Source organism: Alligator mississippiensis, chromosome 4 (genome assembly GCF_030867095.1).
Source record: "Alligator mississippiensis isolate rAllMis1 chromosome 4, rAllMis1, whole genome shotgun sequence".
NCBI lineage: Eukaryota > Metazoa > Chordata > Crocodylia > Alligatoridae > Alligator > Alligator mississippiensis.
The window spans coordinates 68,456,935-68,475,371 of record NC_081827.1 but is presented as its reverse complement, the minus strand read 5'-3'; the positions used below and the strand labels follow the sequence as shown (position 1 = coordinate 68,475,371).

Genomic DNA, 18,437 nt, shown 5'->3' with positions numbered 1-18,437 from the left:
CACAACTGGCTAAAAATGTGTGCCCTAATCTCACTGTGGCAAAGAAAACCTGTAAAAATACTGCAAGAGAGTAGCGCTCCCCCACCCCCATCACCACCCCTTAAGGTTCTTTTAACTTCTCTTACTTAACTCTCCTAGGGCAGGCAAATACAAGGTAACTCGTAAAAAGCGTCAACACACCGATATTTACAGTAACATACAATATCAGATCAACTGTTTACAATAATTCTAACCACTCCAAAAATTAACGTATGAAAGCTTTTCAAATAACTTGAGAACCATGTGCCACTAAAACAGAATGGTGCTTCTCTCTCCATTAAGGAGAAACTCAACTTCCTGCTTAGTCCCAAATCTTGCTGTTCTGCAGTTTATTGTGAAATCAGTTATTGATACACAAGGTGTCTTGGTTTTCATCATCTATATTATGGCAGTTCTTCATATGTGACATTCTGTTCTCTCAATAGAGAATTACTTGTGACATCTAATCTCTTAATAGAGAATTACTATTACAATTGCATGGAATTTTTCACCACAACCCACCAAGTATAAGACCTTAAATTTTTTCATGTCACATCCAAGATCAAGTCCATAAGTACTTTCTCACTCATTGCGAGTGAAGACATCAGTGAAGAAGTTTAATATTAATGATGACTAATAATCTCAATAGATTTTTAATTCATAGCATCACATTATGGTTAAAATTAGATGAAATACAAAGGAGTATGAAATTCTCCTGCATCGTGGTCCCAATAATAAAAGTGTATTCCCCCCCTCCCCCAACATACGGCATTTCTCACTAAAGTTGACCACCATCCTTTTCCACCATATTTAAATATGTTGGTACAATTTAAGATGTCCTTTATTTCTACTTCCAAAAGACAACTTTGTTACATGAGCATGACGACTTTGAAGATAGATAAGCTACAATATCAAAATGATTATTTTTGCAGAGTTACTTGGAATTGTAACTACCATTTGGAGTTCATGTAAACTTCTCCATACAGGTCCTTTTAAAAAGAAAGGCATCAAACCCCACCAGTTTGCAAATGTGTAAGCAAAATTAAACAATTCATCTGGTAGCTAACAAATCCTGACATACTACTCCGAACTTCTCAGAGTTCATTAAAAATGCATGCGTGAGATACTCCAGTAACAGTCAATGTATGCCAGACAACAGTAATATTTGATTTTAAGAATTTGTAAATGGCTAAAAAGTTATCAAGTAAAATTAAACCAGAGAAAAACCTGAAGACCAGAATTTTAAAACAAAACAACTGTAATCAAAGAAGTGACAAACTTCAGTTTAAGGCAGTGGTTTCCAATTTTATGATGAAGCCTCAACTTGCAGTAACCACCACCTCCATAGTCCTACTCCCCAGTCTGCTACTCACCAGAAGATTACATGATGCTTGAAGTGTATGAGCTTGCCAGTGGGGGGTCCCTTGGCCACTATATTGCTATTACTTCTGACTAGCAAAAAAAATTGCAGTCTACCAAGTAGATGCGTGAATCTACAATACTACACAATTTTACCTATTGGGAGTTGCAAAACAAGGGATGGAAGGCAGAGATCTTCCGAGAAACAACCTGCTTGGACATGTTTATAGTAGGTAGAATGCAAATTTGGTCCAGGATTCCATGTTTTACCTACTCTCTGAATTTTTCCCCACCCCACACCTGCACAAGCTCCTGGCTTGTCTTCCAAGTGATTCATTCCCCAGGTTGGGAAACACTGGAATAGTGATTACTTTAACTATAGACCACCATAACTGAAATTAGAAACTTGTATTAAAACATAACCCTCTCTCTTTTTTCCCCTCCTCTATGAACATTTTCTTTGTAAAAATAATACCTGCAAATCGCACTGATACAGTAGTACTTATTTTAACTTGTATTATGAATAAACTGCACATGCTGTTTTACAGACAATATATTTGTAAACTTGCTCATGCAAAATTAGTGTGCACAACAGGGATATTACTTTTCTAATTCCCCACACCTTTAAAAATGACATGTATTTATGTCTGTATTTTTGAACTGTGCCCAAACCCTCAGTAATAAATCTTACACAGAAGAATCTCTCATCTGCCAGCCAAATCCATTTATGTAACTAAAACAAAAAAAAGAATAAAAGTTGTACAAAAACGTGATGGTTTTGTTTTTACAGGAAGAGAAACTTAATAAAAAGAAAAAACCATGGTCATGAAATTTTAACATTTTAATCCTAAACATTAGGTGGCAAATGGATGTTGGAACCTAATTTTCATACACCATGCGCTTAAACTTTTTATTTCCAAATGTGGCCAAATCCACTAAAACATGAGTGCTTTACAAACTCTGGATTATGGAAATACATTTCTGGAATCAATGCAAGAAAAGCAACAATGGGAAAAAAGCCAACTGTTTCCATAAAGGTAAATAAAATGGAACAAATGTGAAGATTAGGTATTTTTCCATTTCTTACTTTTAACCCGTCAAATCAGTGCATCATATGGTTCAACGTAATGGTCCCCATTTTGAACAAGTATCTAACTAGTGTCCATTGATTCCAAGTTAGTGGATGATGAATCTTTTTGGATACTTTCGAAGATGGCTGCCAGCTCAGGGTTAGAGCTTATCTGCGACTGAAATTCACTCATTAATGGACTCTTCTCTGCTTCTGGAATAGTTAGAAGTGCTGCTACTGCCCTCATGGCAGATCGCTTGAGTTCATCTTGTTTTTCAAACTCCTGTTTCACCGAGTTTGCCTTTACCTGGGGTAGGAAAAAAAAAAAAGCATTTAGGAAGTTTAATTTTTTTTTTTTAAAACATGCACTTTAGGACATTTTTGTTTTCATGTATAACCACTTTCATTAAACAGGTATCTGAAATGGTTTACTACTGTACTGGCTGCAATGTACTCAAAAGCTGAAAAAGCAAAAAGCCCATCACAGGAGACTAGAAACTTGTAAACTAATGTTTAACGTACTTAAACAAAAAATATTACAAATAGACTTGTCTTGAAAATAGCAGAATAGGCAAAAATTAGTACTAAAGAAAAAAAATAGCTAATCCATATACCAATTGAAAGCAGAAGTACCCAATCTTCATTTAGTCGGGTCAGCAGCATTATAAAAATTAAATTACAGCTCTGGGCATATTTACCAAAGTCAAATTTTTATAAATTGTTAGAATCTCAATGGCATTGCCATGCAAAACTTTTCAATCGTACAGATATTACTTCACCACTGAAAAAATGCCTCAAGTCTATCACGTGAAACAGGAAGCAGAATAACTGCAAAAAGTGAGTAACAAAATGAACAGGGGAAATTATTTATATAACGTAACACCTAGAAGTCCTGGCCATGAACAAGGACACCATTATGTCAGGTGCTGAATAAAACGTACTGCCTCAAACAGCTTATCATAAAGGTAAATAAAGCATTCAGAAAAGGAAAAAACAGCAGTCTTATGCCACTCCCGTCATGTCATACTGCACGTCTGTCCTTTCAGTAGCCAACTGCAAGTTTTCTGTAACTTTTAAATCACTGTTAAAAATTATATTAACACTCAATATTCCATATTTCATTTACATAATGAAACTTGAGTTTGCCAAGTGCTGAAACAGCAATGAAGCTTCTGACTGACCTCAGACAAGGTAACCAAATGATCCAGGAATATTTACATTACCAAGTATATTCAGAACAGAAGAGGAATTTCGATTAAAAATTGTACATATAAACCCAAGCCCTTCAAAATATTTTATAAACTTTTTAAAATTATAGCAATTCTTGAATATAACCTACCAAATCATGACAGACTAAAAGTGTACTGTGTGTGGGTGAAAGTACCACTTTGGGCATCTTATCTTACAATACAATTAGGTTATGAAGAATACATTCATGCAAACCCTGTTGAAGCCTAGTTTACAACTACAGGACATAATAATTTCATAATGATTACTTCTCAAACAGTACTGTATTTGGTATTCATGGTAAGACCATGATTCAGTCGCACCATTTCTATGACCTTTATTCTGTTGCTGTGTTCTATCAGTCAAGAGTAGTTTTAATTAAGACAGTACCTTTGTTGTACATGTGGCACGTAAGGGTTCAACAAGTCTATCCAGCCTCTGTAGTACTGCACTTGGACACAGGGTAGACAGTCTCACCAACATTAAGAATGTTAGCATCTAGTTGAAGGGAAAGTCAATTCAGAAACAAGTTATACCCTTTTCCTCTACAGCAATACTTAACATAAACAGAATTCAAGCAGAATGGACCATTTAAAAAGAAAGATTGCCTCACAATAGTTGTCAATCAGCCTGCTGGTCTATTCAACATTTACATAAGCAAGAGTACAATATAATTCAGTAAATCACTGCTTAGAAGAGAATGCTCACATATAAAATGTATAAGATGATAGCCAACCTTAATATCATAGTGATCCTTCAAGCCATCTTCAACATGGTTTAAGAATTCAAATATGTCTAGTCTATCCAAACAACTATCTAAAAGCGTATACATGCACTCAAAAGCAGCTTTTCTGATGTCCAGCCCATCATCAACTGTATGCTTAAATGGTCCCATTTCCACCTGCACACAGAAACAAAATGTTATAAAGTCATACTTAAAAGTCCTCTTAATTTTTGTTTAGAGGTTTTTCCTGGTTCACCTACCTCTCTTATTAGCTCCTTTCTCACTTTTGTTTCATTGTAAAGATGAGGAAGCACAGTATCTAAAAGGTCCCTTATTAATGATGGTTTATTGTGTGCTGCTGAGTTAAATGTCACTAGAGCTACTCTCCTTACATTGAGATCTGGGTCTTCCAGTGTTTTCAGGAAGTCACCTGCAACCATGGAAATAAATCAGTTACAAAACAATTTTTTTAGTTTGCTATTATAAATATTTCTCCATATTGGATTCATGTTCATCTTTTAATAGCAAACTACTTAACCTGAGTACAGTTTTAGGTGAACAGAAATGGCCATTGCTACTTTTAGCCACAGTGCACAGAATTGTCTATAATCTTGTGACTTAATATTTCATATATCTGGACTTTGGGTTCAGCATTATATACATTAGTATCACACTGAGAAATACACAGCATTGTAACAGAGCACTTACTAGCAGGGGCCTGAGTGGCAGCTAGGCAGCCTGCAATGCCAATTAGGCAAAGTTGCCTGATTGGTAGCAGAGCCCAGCTGTGCTCTATTAAGAGCTAAGCCCTGAACTGCAAAGAGGCAGCAGCTTGCTGCCAGCAGCTAGGGAGCAACACCATCTGGCTGGGCTGCTGCTCAGAGTAACATCTTAGGGCCAGGGCTATGGGGAAGGAGAATGCCCCATGGTCCTAGGCATGACCGGAAACTGCACCCTGCCGGAGATGGGTGGCCTGGTGGCACTGTTTGTAGTGGGACAGTCCCCCAGAAAAGCCAGGCCAGTTACAGGCCCAGTGAAAGGAGAGTATAGGGCACCTTCTAAGCCCAGCCCCACATCCCTGGTGAATGAGATCAAGCAGGGGGAGCCCAGACTCACCTAGAGTACTGAGGCAGGGCCCAGGTTGGTGGAGGGACTGGTGGCAACACCCAGATTCTTGACAGAGGTCTGAGGCTGCATATAGGAGCCAGCATGAAGCTCCAGGGGGTGGGGCCCTGAGCCTTGAGGAAGCTCCCAGGGCCAGGGATAGGGAGAGAGCCCAGGGAGGGCTTGGGAACAGGGCTCGAAGCCCTGATCCCAGAGGTGTGGGGTTAGAGTCCTGAGAGTGTGCACAGGGCCTGGGGCCCAGTGTATGTGTACAATGAGAGAACCCAGGGTGAGAACGCTAGGACCGTGAGCTCTAGTGGGGAGTGAGAGTCCCACGTGAGACTCCGGAGCTTGGGTCCCAGTGCTAGCTAGTTGGAGGAAACATCTGCGAGGCATGGGATATGATAAGGGGAGGTCAGAGACATATACAGAGGCCCTTGTCATCAGGGCAGATAAATGGGCAGCCTCCCGCCTGATTACCATAATTATTAACATAAAGGCGTGGCAGGCGAGGAGGTGGGTGGCTGGCCCTAAGACAAGTGGGTAGGCCTATTTTTAGACTGGCCCTGGGACACCCACTGGTTACAAGCATTTTATGCAAAAAAGTGCCACTGATTTCAATTACCACTTTCAAAGTGTCCTTTTAAACCTATACTGTTATTTTTCGGTGGTAAGCCTTACATAATTAGTAAAAAAAAAACCAAAGAAAACCCTACTTGAAATCATTTCTATCCTCCCCCCTGATTTTCATAAAACATGTTTACGAGTGTGCTACCATCCACTCTAACGTCAAGGAGTTAATACAGATGTAATCCTAAGAAACCTAAAAGTGTATTTAAAAATATCTTTGCTACTGCATGTCCTTAACTTATAAGCGAGTAAATTTGTTATTGCATGCTCTTAACTTGAGCAAGCAAATGAGTGAGAGAGAGATTCCAAACCTATTAATGAAAAACTACTTCCCAAACTCAACCATAGTTAACATTCAGCCTTTGCAGAAATCATTTGTATTGTACTTCCACAATAAGATAAATGAGACAAGAGTTTTGTTTTAAAGTTTACCTCACACTATAGCTGGTTGCTGTGAAAAAATAGAATATAAAGGGAAAAGTAAAGGACACCTATATTCCTACATACAAAGAAAAACAGGAAAAATGATGAAAGAAGCAGGACAAAGAAATACGGACACTGATGGAGGTCCAATGACAGCCATTAGGTTTGGTCCCCTGTTCACTAAGCCATTACAAGAACTCTGAATTCTTTCTGGATTTTTTCCTGGCCCCATAAATAACAACTGATTCTAAAAGGAAGCATCTCTGGTTTAGAGGCCTGCGCATCATACTGCAAGCACTCTGGAGGACAAGTAGTAAAAAAAACCAGGATCTAACCAAACCACTTGCCTCACTCATCGTTCTCTACAAAAAAACTGGAAGATTAACTAGAAAAAATGATTGTGATGTAATTTTGAAAGAAAAGAACAACGAGATTTTTGGACTAAGCCACTAATGGTAATTGTATCTTTTGGCTGGCAATTTAACAAAAGGCTCACCTGAAGTTGAACATGGAAGTCCAACCCAGTCTTGATTTGAAAAAAAAAAGTACACATAAACATTTCCAATACAGAGACTAGCTAGTCACACCATGAACAAAGAGTAATTGAAAATGCATGATTCTGAAAATATGCCAAATGTTTTACTTTCCTACAAGACTTAAGAGAGTAGGAAGCATACATTTTCTATGGATATTAACCAATTGGCTTACAAAAATTCTCCATGGCAGGTTTGGCCTCAATGGTTTGTCATGAACAAAAGTAGATCTGAGGATTAAAGTCAGATAGCAATATAAAGCCTGTTTTTTCATGCCAAATATTACCTTAGTTATTAACAAATCAAATAGCACAATTCTACAGCTCAGATTACTTCAATAGGTATAAGGAGAGTTCAGTAAATCTTAAAATTTTAAAGAATGACATGACTATGCTTGAATTTATGATAAAATGTTTGGAAATAGTTTCAAAGTGTAGTATACCTATACAATTGCAAGTGAATGCTTAGCAGTTTCTATCATGACTGTACTCTGAGTTCCCATGATCTACAGTGAAATGTCACTATTGCCTCCAGGTGCTTCAGTCTACAGCTTATAACCAATACTAATGTAATGGCTATTAGTAAGAGCAAAGTGACGAATTACAGAAACTGCAAAGTATTTATTTTTTTGAAAAATGGATTCTTTAAAATGCACACATTTCAACACAAATATGAAGTAACTGTTTGAAACTAAACTTGTTTAAACTTTTTTTTTTTTTTTTTAAAGTGCAAGAAACATACCTATGCAATTCTTCAACAGTGGATCTATGGGTTGTGGATGATCAGAAATAGTGAACTTCACGGCAGTAACTACTGAGCTTCGAGCATATGATGATCCTAATATGAAAACATTAGGGAGTATAAGGATTAGGAATTACTGAAAAACCATGACTACTAAATTATTTCATTGCAAGTGACTTTCTCTTGGGTTCCATTTCAAAATATTAATTTTCCTAAGGATGGCATTTGAGGTTGATTTCTGAATAATATAGAACAAAACAACTGCAGATTGCCTAGCACTATGTTGTTTTTTTCTTCATATATATCCTATTACATTTTAAATGAAGAAAAAAATTAGACCTTAAATGTTACTTAGAAATATATTAAAGTCTGCATTCTATACAATATTAATTAAATAATGGACAACTTGAAACCATATCCCAATACATTCAACACAGGAATTCTGTTTTACATGACAGCAAGTATAGAAATGTTTGTCAAGTCTTACAGATGAATCTGGAGTACTGAATTACATACAACAGACATACCATATTTACTTGAATACAAGATGATCCCGAATAGAAGACAATGCCCCAATAAGTTATATATTTTTTTAAAATCAGCTTTCAGGTATAGAATCTAATTATTGGAGATTTGCCTTGAATTGGTCTCCCTTCCACTGCTACAGCAGGGAAATAAGCTTGGGGAATCAGGTGGCCCCTTGCCCTGTGGCCCCCCCAACTTTTTCCCCCTACAGCCAATTCTTGCTCTTACTGTCAGCCCTTGCTCTCCCTGAGTACATGAAAGTAAGGGGCAAATTTCAAAACACTGACATTGAAATAAACATGCCTATAGTAATTTAGTTCATTCACTATTTAGTGTACCATCACACTAATGATAGGTGACAGGTAAGAAACAGACCAACAGAAGTATTCTGGGTGAATTGTTTAGGGCCCGGTTGGGTATGTATGTATCTGCCATACATTTAAGACTGGCGAAGAAACCAGGATCACTGGAAACGGGAAAGGCACAACTAAGCTGTGAGTGAAAAGGAAGCAGAAATGTATGACTCACCATGACTTGAAAAAGAATTGGAGCTGAGGGGGGACTGAGCACAATGTGTACTACTATACATCTAATTCAGATGGGCTGCACTAAGCTAACCATGTAGCAGGTTTCTATTAGCATGTTCGCCCAACATGGGCCATGTGTTAGATAGTCATGTTCGATGTTAGTACATTTAATAAGCTTCATAGTTGGTTCCCATTACTGAGCACATGCTGCTTTCTGGAAGCAATTTAATGATAGACAATGTATTTAATCAAGGTTTTTTTTCTATTCAAGTGCAAAATAAGGGGCTTTTTCCCCATGCTGATGGGGGGGGGGGGGGGGGGGCGGAAATCCTTGTCCTTGTATTCAAGTAAATGCAGTGCTTACTCCTTAACCCTCCTTATTATTTTACAATTATTCTTATCTGCAGTTTAGGAATCTTTCAAATTTATCCCACTGCCAGTGGCATAATAATGTCTCCATCTTATTCTTTGAAACTATTTACATACTTTATAAGAATTCTAACAAAAGCCACCTTCCATTGTCAAAAACAAGGACAGGAAAGTCATGTTGACTTATTTCTGAAGCATAAGGAAAACGTTATACTAAAAAGAGCCTTTTAAATGCTTACTATTTCAAAAGTATAAATTGGACAGTAAAATTCAGTTGAATTTTATGTGGATTTTGACTTTTATCAATTCACTGCTCTATAAATGTTATATGAAATTCAACTGCATTCATGAACAATGTGTAAAATTTTGTTAGCTTAATTATATGGGCTGCAATGGTACTGGACAACAACAGTCCCACAGAATTCAAAAGCACACCTTTTCAACAATAAAATATAAGTATTTCATAGCTTTTGCACTGAACTCCTTGGAAGAAATCTTATCAGGAAGCCAATATTTAAATATATACATAGGTGAATGTGTACATACATATGGTATGAATAACTACTCACCTGATGCTAAATATCCCTTGAGCCGTGGGAGAAGAGTCTCTGGGTCTATTAAAGTAAGCTTGCCCAAACATTCAGCAACAACATTTCTTGTACCCTCTTCTGCACATTCGCAGTGCTTCAGCAATAAGGCCCAGATGTTCTCAACATATGGTTTCAGACCTACCACTGATGCTGAGCTAATTATTTCTTTCAAGGAATGGAGAAGAAGGTACTGCCTCTTAGGTTGACTAGTTATTTCTTGTAAGACAAATGGTAGATATTCAGGAAGATTACCAACACTAATACTGCCCAGTGCATAAGATGCTGCAGACTTTACTTCTTCACTAGGAGAGGAGAATGCTTCTAATATTACAGACTTGAGCTCAATTTGTCCACTTAGGTCAATGTGATGCCCAACTTCCCCAAGAGAAAGCAAAGCTAAAAGACGAATGGAATCCGTAGATCTTGAGTTCTTGACATCTTGAATGAACTGACCTACTACAGCGGGTCCTTCTTTAGGGCAAGCTCGTGTAAGGGCAGCTACACATTTGGCAATGGAATAATAAGACTGCTTGTGAGTAAGTGCTGTGCTCTGTGAATACACTGGACCCGTTAACATGCGTAGTAAATCCATATATCCCAAATTATTTGTTCCAGTCACAACCAAAGCTTGGAAAAATTCTAGCATGGCACTAAGTGCTCCACCCTGCAGTAGGGGTGATCTCACCAGCCCAATAAGTTCATTGAGAATGGACCCACTGATCTTTGACAGGGAGGAAGGATACACTTTAGCCAGTGTAGTCAGAAAACTGATTGCCATCTGTGATACATGCATATCACTCTCACTTATGAGAGGTGGAAGCTCATCCAGGACTGCATCAATCATGGCAGCTGTCAAGCTGTCACTGTAATTTTTAATTAATATATCTAGAGCAGAAAGGGTTCCCAGTTTCAAAGCTCGCTGGTTCTTCCTGAGGAAAGAAGCAAGAATAGGAACACCTTCCCCAAGGACTGGCCTGAGATCTATCTTCAAAGGAGAGCCAGCAATCAATGTCAAGGCCTTCACTGTAGTTAACCGAGTAATCTCATTCTTCAGTCTCTCCAGGAATATCTGAAGCGTATTAGGCAGGTCAGTACCCAGATTATCACCAAGGCTACAAATAATCTGGCCCATGCAAGATATTGCCCTCTCTTTTACTTCTTGATCAATATCAGCAGCCTTCAATCTCTTGATCGTGCAAGTAAATAAATCTTTGATATATGGAGTAGCATCAAAGGAAGAAGGCTGGTCTAAAGGGCGAATGACCTTCACAAGCTGTTGTGTAACCAGAAGTGCCTCTGAGGTTATCTTGTAAAACGGGTCTCCAACACAAGCTACAACTGGTGGTACCAATGCTTGAACATGAGGATGGAAGACTTGGGGAGAATGGTTACAGAGGATCACATACAAACAAGACAAAGCATCTATCTTCAGATTAGAAGAGCTTGATTTGTCATTCAGTGAAAAAATTATCCCTGTAAAAGAAAGGACACACTGTTATTTACAGGCTGGGTTTTAACAAAGAAATATCCCTAGTCTTGAAGGGACTACAGCCAAATCATGCTGATGTTTTCTGCTCCCAAACCCTATTTTATGAAAGCTTCCCCTACACTTTACTACTAAAGAAATAACAGAAACCTCTTCTACTCAACCCACTTAATGCCCTTTTCTTGTCTGGTAGAGAACATTTTGAACACAACTGTTCAAAATGAGTGTACTTAAAACACACACACATACCCAGCTACTTTATAAGAGTGAAAGAAGTTTAATGTTGTATCTGGAACTAAGCACTGACATTATACATTATATTACAAAACTGTTTTACATATAGTTATATAGAAATTAATAGAAGTTCCATGTGCCTAAGTTTTCTTTTGAAAAGCTATCAGCTAAGTACTAAAGAGTTTCCAACTAATTTCCTGTTAAAATCAAGAAAAAAAAATCTAAAAGAAAAGCTTTTTGGCTTTGGCAGTGTCACTAATAAAGATTCTACATATGCAGGAAACACTAAAATACAGACAGTATTTCACCCCAAATAGGTGATAACATGGGCAAAGTTGGCCTTGCAATTAGATGCAAGACAGCCATTTATACACCAAGAGAAAAAGAATTCTGTTCACCTTGCCACGAACAATATTGGCTATTTGCTGCTAAGAGGAGTAAGATTACATTTATCTAAAATATACACTCAGATTCACACCAAGCTACTTTAAGAATGGCATTTTCTTTTAGCTTTACATTTTAAAGCTTTTCTTTCTTTAAAATTATCAAAATGTTTGAAATCTAACTCACTGCTAATCTTACACTAGCCACCTGCCCATCAAGAATGACCGCAGGGAGGGCAGAAGGCAGGCAGGGACGGAGCCCTATGTTCCCTCCCTCCCATCCAGGCTCGCTCCCCCCTTCCTTCCTGCCACTTGGGGTCCAGGTCTGCTCCCCGCTTCTGCACCACAGTGCTGGGGGGAGGGGAGGAGCGGACCCAGGCCCAATGCGGGGGGTGTAGGGGAGGACCACGGCCAAAGATGGGGAGAAGCTGGCTTGCTGTGGCAGTGCAGGTGGAAGGGTGGGGGAGGCAGCAGTGGGCCCAAAACACAGCAGTGGTGGGGGGAAGGGAGGAACAGGCTCAGGCCTGATGTGGAGGGGAGGAATGGGCCCGGGCCTGAGAGGCAGGGAGGCAGCCCGCTTCGCCCCTCCCCCTGCCACATCAACCCAGGCCCGCTGCTCCCCCCTGCATCGCAGTGGGCTGCCTTCTCCCTCTCTCGCAGGCCCACTCTGCTCACCCCCACCACGCTGTGTCAGCCTGGGCCCACTCTCCCCCCCCCTCCCCCAACCTCTGCCACAGCGTGCCTGCTCCTCCCCCTACTGCCACCACATCTGCCCTGCAGGCGGTGACAACAGAAAGGGGGAGGGGCGGGCTGAGGCCAGTGCTGGTGGCCTTGCCCCCCCCCCCCCCCCGGGGTCCTGATCCCACTGCCCCCCCCACTCCCAAGGAGCAAGGGGTGGGGGGCCAGGCCAGCTCTGGTGGCCTCACCTCCCCCCTGCTCCATTATCACTGCCTCCGGGGAGTAGGGGGGGGGTGGGGGGGGCACGGAACAGTGAGGGCTAGCCTAGCCCCTGTTCCATCTGCTCCATTGCCACCATCTCCACCCCGTTCCTTTGCTCTCTTGCCACCTCTCCATCCTGTGTCCCCACCATCACAGTGGTGCTCCGCCATGCTACCACCTCCTGTCCCAATGCTGTATTTGCACTCTGAACGGTTGTTTCAGTCAGCCAATCAGAGTGCAAATAAAGTGTTATGGACAGACAGACAGAGCCTTTTATAATATTAGAATTTACTAGTATGTTTTTCATACCTGGCACAAGTACAGGAACATGTTGCGTCAGGGCTCCAGGTAACACATTTACCAGCTCAGTTAGCATGTTAAAGCAACACTGACGAGTCTTTACACTCTTCTCTTTCATCTGTTTGTGTAAGGCTTTAACTATATTGGGAACCTGAAATTATTACATATCTGTTAATTAGTTTAGCAGTTATCACTTCCTTTGCACAATTACCCTAGATCATGGGGGGGAAAACCTATCTCCCTTTACTTTGATTCTTTAGATAAGCTTTATTCCCATTTAAACTGACACGTAAGATAAAGTTTCATATGTTCAAATCAACCCATATACTGAGAAATTTTTAGGAAGATTTAAAATTAATCTTACTTAGCTAAATATCAGGTTCGCTCTTTTAAAGAATTTCTACAAACAAATATTAATTGTACCGCTGTACTAGAACAGTTCAGAGAAGGTGTATTTTGTCTGCACTACCACACCGCTATTGTTTCAGTAAAGTGTTCTAAAAATCCCTGCCTTCTACCTAAAAATCATGTCGCTTCACTTTCATTGTATGATTTCTTTTCATATTTTGAATTTAGTTGAACAGTTATAATAGCAGATAAAACCGGAAGAATTCGGTGCTTCGACTCCATAGCATTCTTGGAGAGGACAGTGAAAGCTTCAAGTTAGGTAAGTGCTTCTGCTTCTGAGTCCAACAGGTAATTGCAGTTCCCAAATCAATAGCAGCTTTAGGGACCAAATTATCCTACACCATTTTATAATGTGCTGGCATATGGGTTCTGACTATACAACTCCAAACTCCATGGTATCAGAGAGTAAAGAACAAATCGTTTTGGGCCATCAAAGAAACAAAAATTATGCCAGCTAACCTGACTCTGAAGCATTGTCAAAGGTGTCTCTCCTTGTTCCATGGCATCAGGATCACAAAGCCAACTCTGCACAGGTCGAGTTTGTTTTAAAAGAGAAAGATATGCATGGAAAACATCTGCTTTTACATTCTCCTCACGCTCTTTGAATCTCGCTATCAAAGCAGGGGATACTGTCTTGTAGAATTCTGGAAGCATTTCATGCCTTGTGCTAACCACTGCATCCAAGCATTTAGCAGCTGCACGCCTCACTTTCCAGCTCATATCATCATCATCACTATATTCATCATCACTCCCTTGAAAAAATAAAATAAATCATCACATGGAAATTTTAAACTAGACAATTCAGGCCAAGTTTTGTATAGAATGATATTTTACCCATTTCATGCAAAAATGTATGGGAGGGTCTTTACATTTGATAAGACATACCAAAGACATTAGCTTAAGGGATGTTTAAGAATCACTTGGTCCATAACCAAAAATAAAGAAAAGGTCATTCAAGCTGCCTCAAATCTAAATTTTAATTACTTCTTTTGCTAGTTTCCTCAGACTGGTCTCTCACATCTGGCCCCTCATTAACTTCTGTTGTGAAAAGGGGTTCGGTTTCTTTCATTACATCTAGGACATCACTGAACTTTTGAAGTACAACAAGGCAAAAATTAACAGCAGACCGAAAATTCTGAAAGCTAGTCTGTTCATAATGTTTTACTCTTATTATGGGCATCATACCAGCAGAAGGGGGTTATAAAATCTGGCTGCAATATTGAAGAGATCTCTAGTTTTAATAGACAGTTGATTTTATTTACTGTGACACTCCAGAATTATAGTCAGATGCCATTTCACAGACAAGGGGTCAATATGCAAACAGTGATCACTGAAAGCCAAAGCTCATCAGTGTTTAGGTACCAATACTCAAAAAGCCCAAGGCAGAATTGATCTAAGTTATGCAGTTTTCTGTAAGCTATGTAGTTTAGATTGGTAGCAAACAGAACACACATTCACTCTTTGATGGGTGAGGGAGGGAAGGGAAGGGAGCAAATCTTAGGTTCCGTCATTTTTAAACCAGTCTGTGTGTGCTGAATTTCTGTTTTGTTATGGGTATAGACCGGTTTCCAATCAGTTACACTAGTAAAAGTGTAATGTCTGTATCCGGTCTTGATTTAGTTGAGGTTCACAAGTTCTTCCCAAAGCCAAAAAAATATACCTTGATCATCATCATCGCCACCATCTGCATCCATAGCATTTTCATCTTCATCTTCATCATCATAATTATAATTGGGATCATAAGTAAGGTATTTAAGACAAATGTTTATAATAGTAGACACATGAGGATAAACTTCTTTAGGACATCTGCATGATAAACACACACACACAAAACCTCATCTTCAAGAATTAAATAACAAACAGAAGGCATTTAACACTGGGCACTTTGTTATGGGGTCCATTAGCAAAACTGAAATAGTCAAAACCTCATTGTAGATGTTTTTCCAGAATTCAACTCATTCAGCTATAAAAATGCAATCCAATCGAAAATTGGCACACAAGACCTCAGGCCACAAAGAATACAAATAGAGATAGGATAAGCTTGTAGAACTAGAAAGAGAACATGGAGTTCTATCAGCAGAACAGAAAGCAAAATACAAATATAGTTCACTAGTAACTTGGCAGTGATACAGTCTTGTTCTCCATAATTTAGATACCCAAAATGCTATCATAATAATCGTTATCATCATTAAGCAGTGGTAAAGGAAGCAAGCAAATCTCATTCTTTCAGAAAAAGCACAATGGACAAGCAGCAAAGGAAGCATGCTTTACACTGTCTAGGATTCAAAGATAAAAAAAAAAAAAAAAAAAAAAAAGATAATTCAGGGCCCCCTCAAATTACCCAGTGTGATCTGTTTAAACACAGGCTCTGGAATCTCATGATCTATTTGTGAAACTAAGTTGTTTCAGGTTCCACTAATGAGGATCAAGCACTATCCACGAGCACTGTATTGATTAAAATACGAAGTAATATTTTTTTACTTTGTCCCTGAGGTACGAATAGCATTAAAATGCCATACTTTTGTGTAAGTCAAGAAAAATTATGGTGGTTATCAGTTAGATAATAAAACACTAATAAAATATGATAAGCTATACTATATTTCAAAAATAAGTAAGCAAAGATCTCTCATAACAAACATCTCCATTAGTAAAGGAACCATGTGCTATGTGGTTTATTACAATGCTTTTTAACTGCTCAAGAACTGGCAGTAAAACACCTTTGTAATCAAACGGTACACAATCTCTAAGAAAATCCAAACTTAAGTGTACTTGAAAAAAAACAACTTACCGCCTCACAAAGGATTCAAAGGCTTGAATGCAGTACTCTCTTAGTTCATCATCATCCACATTACAAAATTTTACCACCAAAGGGATTATTTTCTCAAGATATTCACCTGATAAAGAAAGTTGGAATAGTAATTAGTCACATCTAAAAATATTCAGAGTTACCAAAAAAAATATGCATTCTCTTACCTATTCTGTGACCAGCTTGCCTACTGATAGCAGCAATACATTGTATATAGGTCCTAGTTGTTGACATGGAATCATTTTTAGACAGCTCTGTCAAGAGGTGTTCAATGAGGTCAACAAAAACTATATTGCCACAACTCATAACCAGATGACCAAGAGCAATGATGGTTCTTTTCCTCACAGCAAGTCTGGGGCTAGTCAGCTGGGGGAGCAGACAGGTCAGAATTGAAGGATGGAAGTTAACAAGCAGTCCTCCTTGCCTTTAAACAGACAAAACACAAACTCAAACCAATTGAACCTAGAAAAAGATGTTGTTCTTATATTGTACCACACAAATAATCAAATTAAGATCCTAATATCGTATTTAGAATTATTTAGGAGAAAAAGTTACTGTTTTCAGACACATTTTAATCATATTAATAAAACTTTAAGAGACTTTCAGCAATGTCAAGATAGAGGAATCAATAAGTCCAATAGTCATTAAGCTTAAATGCATTCTAATATTAACGCATTTGTTCTTCTACAAAGTTTCATTTGTATTCATTTTCCTTAATATGGATCAAGTTATACAACTATTTCACATCTTTATAAAGCTTAAAGTATAACCACGTTAAGGTTAATCAATAGAAAGCAAATAAAGTTTTGGGGGCGGTTGGGGAGGGGAGGAGGGCGTGCAGAATTTATCCACTTAAAGTGCAACATTGTGTGGAATAGATGTTTACCTGCTCAGCATGTCAGCCATTATGTCCAAGGCCTCTAGTTGAACAGACACATCTTCCTGCTTGGCTATAGCACTAGTAAGACGCCCTGTGATCTTTTTACAAACATTGGCTGCTAAGGCAGATCCTGAAAAAACAAAACCATGACATTTTCCTAGTGAAAACATACACATCTAATACCAAATTTAATATGTGAAAGTATGACAAGTCATTTGGACACGCCATTAGGAGCACATTTCTCACAAAACAACCACTTCCTTTCTGACCTCCATATCCTCGCACTCGAATGAAGTTTACCTAACACTTTAAAAAGGCAAACTTGGGAACCAAAAATTATCAGTCGGATGTATACTAAGAACTAAGGACTAAACAGAGACGTTGGTTTTATGGCACACTATATTTTACCCGACTCCTAAATTCTTTCCAAACATAAAAAAATGGGACTGACCCTCCTCTGTGTCAATCTCCCTGTAATCAGCTTTTCTTCTGCTAATTGGGGCTGCGTCCAGACGTGCGTGGATGTTTGGTTCTCCAAGGGCAACTAGCAGTGGTGCACCTTGTACAGTCACTAGCTGTCCCCAGGGAATGCCTGTGCAATGCATACTCTGGCACGCAGCAAGTTACCCTGGGTGAGGCAAGGGAAGCCAAGGCCAGCACTGGGGTGGCCCCAGCAGCCTTACCAGGGTTTTGGGGACCTCCCAGGGCTGCAGCAGCAGCAATCCTACCGCGCGGAACCTGGCTGGCAGTGAACTGCAGCTCCAGCCAGTCGGGCTCTGGCTTTGGGCAGTGCATGCTGCTGCCGTGTGCACCACTTTGCTTTCCCCCACCCAGGTTTTTTTTGATCCCTAGATATCCTGTGCCTAAACAGCTTGCTTAGAGTCTTATATAAAGAAAACAATGAAATTGGAAAACCAGTATAAAAACCATAAAAGTTAGCAAGGGTCTTCACAGCAGATATAAACTGAAATTATTTTCATGACCTTTTTAAAACTGACTTGATAGCAAGTCTATGTCTATTTCAGTATGAAATAGGTAACAGTATTTATAACAGGGGTGGGCAATTATTTCAGCTGGAGGGCCACTTAAGTTCTGGGGAGCTGTTGAGGGCTACACACACAAAATCTTGTAGAAGACATCATTTTAACAAAGTATAGATTTT

The 18,437-nt window shown here is 39.1% G+C and overlaps 1 protein-coding gene across 1 annotated transcript in view; it reads right to left on the bottom strand.

Moving 5' to 3' along the window:
* Positions 1-841: 841 nt before the first annotated feature.
* CAND1 (cullin associated and neddylation dissociated 1) overlaps positions 842-18,437 on the bottom strand; it is a 45,855-nt gene continuing 28,259 nt past the window's right edge. The window contains exons 4-15 of the mRNA XM_006275345.4: positions 17,282-17,405; positions 16,563-16,819; positions 16,378-16,483; positions 15,250-15,395; positions 14,049-14,341; positions 13,191-13,332; positions 9,819-11,312; positions 7,829-7,924; positions 4,658-4,827; positions 4,410-4,574; positions 4,064-4,171; positions 842-2,753 (exon numbers count right to left, since the gene is read on the bottom strand). Of these exons, the coding sequence (XP_006275407.1) occupies positions 2,529-2,753; positions 4,064-4,171; positions 4,410-4,574; positions 4,658-4,827; positions 7,829-7,924; positions 9,819-11,312; positions 13,191-13,332; positions 14,049-14,341; positions 15,250-15,395; positions 16,378-16,483; positions 16,563-16,819; positions 17,282-17,405 (3,326 nt within the window). The 3' untranslated portion in view covers positions 842-2,528. The remainder of the gene's footprint in view (positions 2,754-4,063; positions 4,172-4,409; positions 4,575-4,657; positions 4,828-7,828; positions 7,925-9,818; positions 11,313-13,190; positions 13,333-14,048; positions 14,342-15,249; positions 15,396-16,377; positions 16,484-16,562; positions 16,820-17,281; positions 17,406-18,437) is intronic.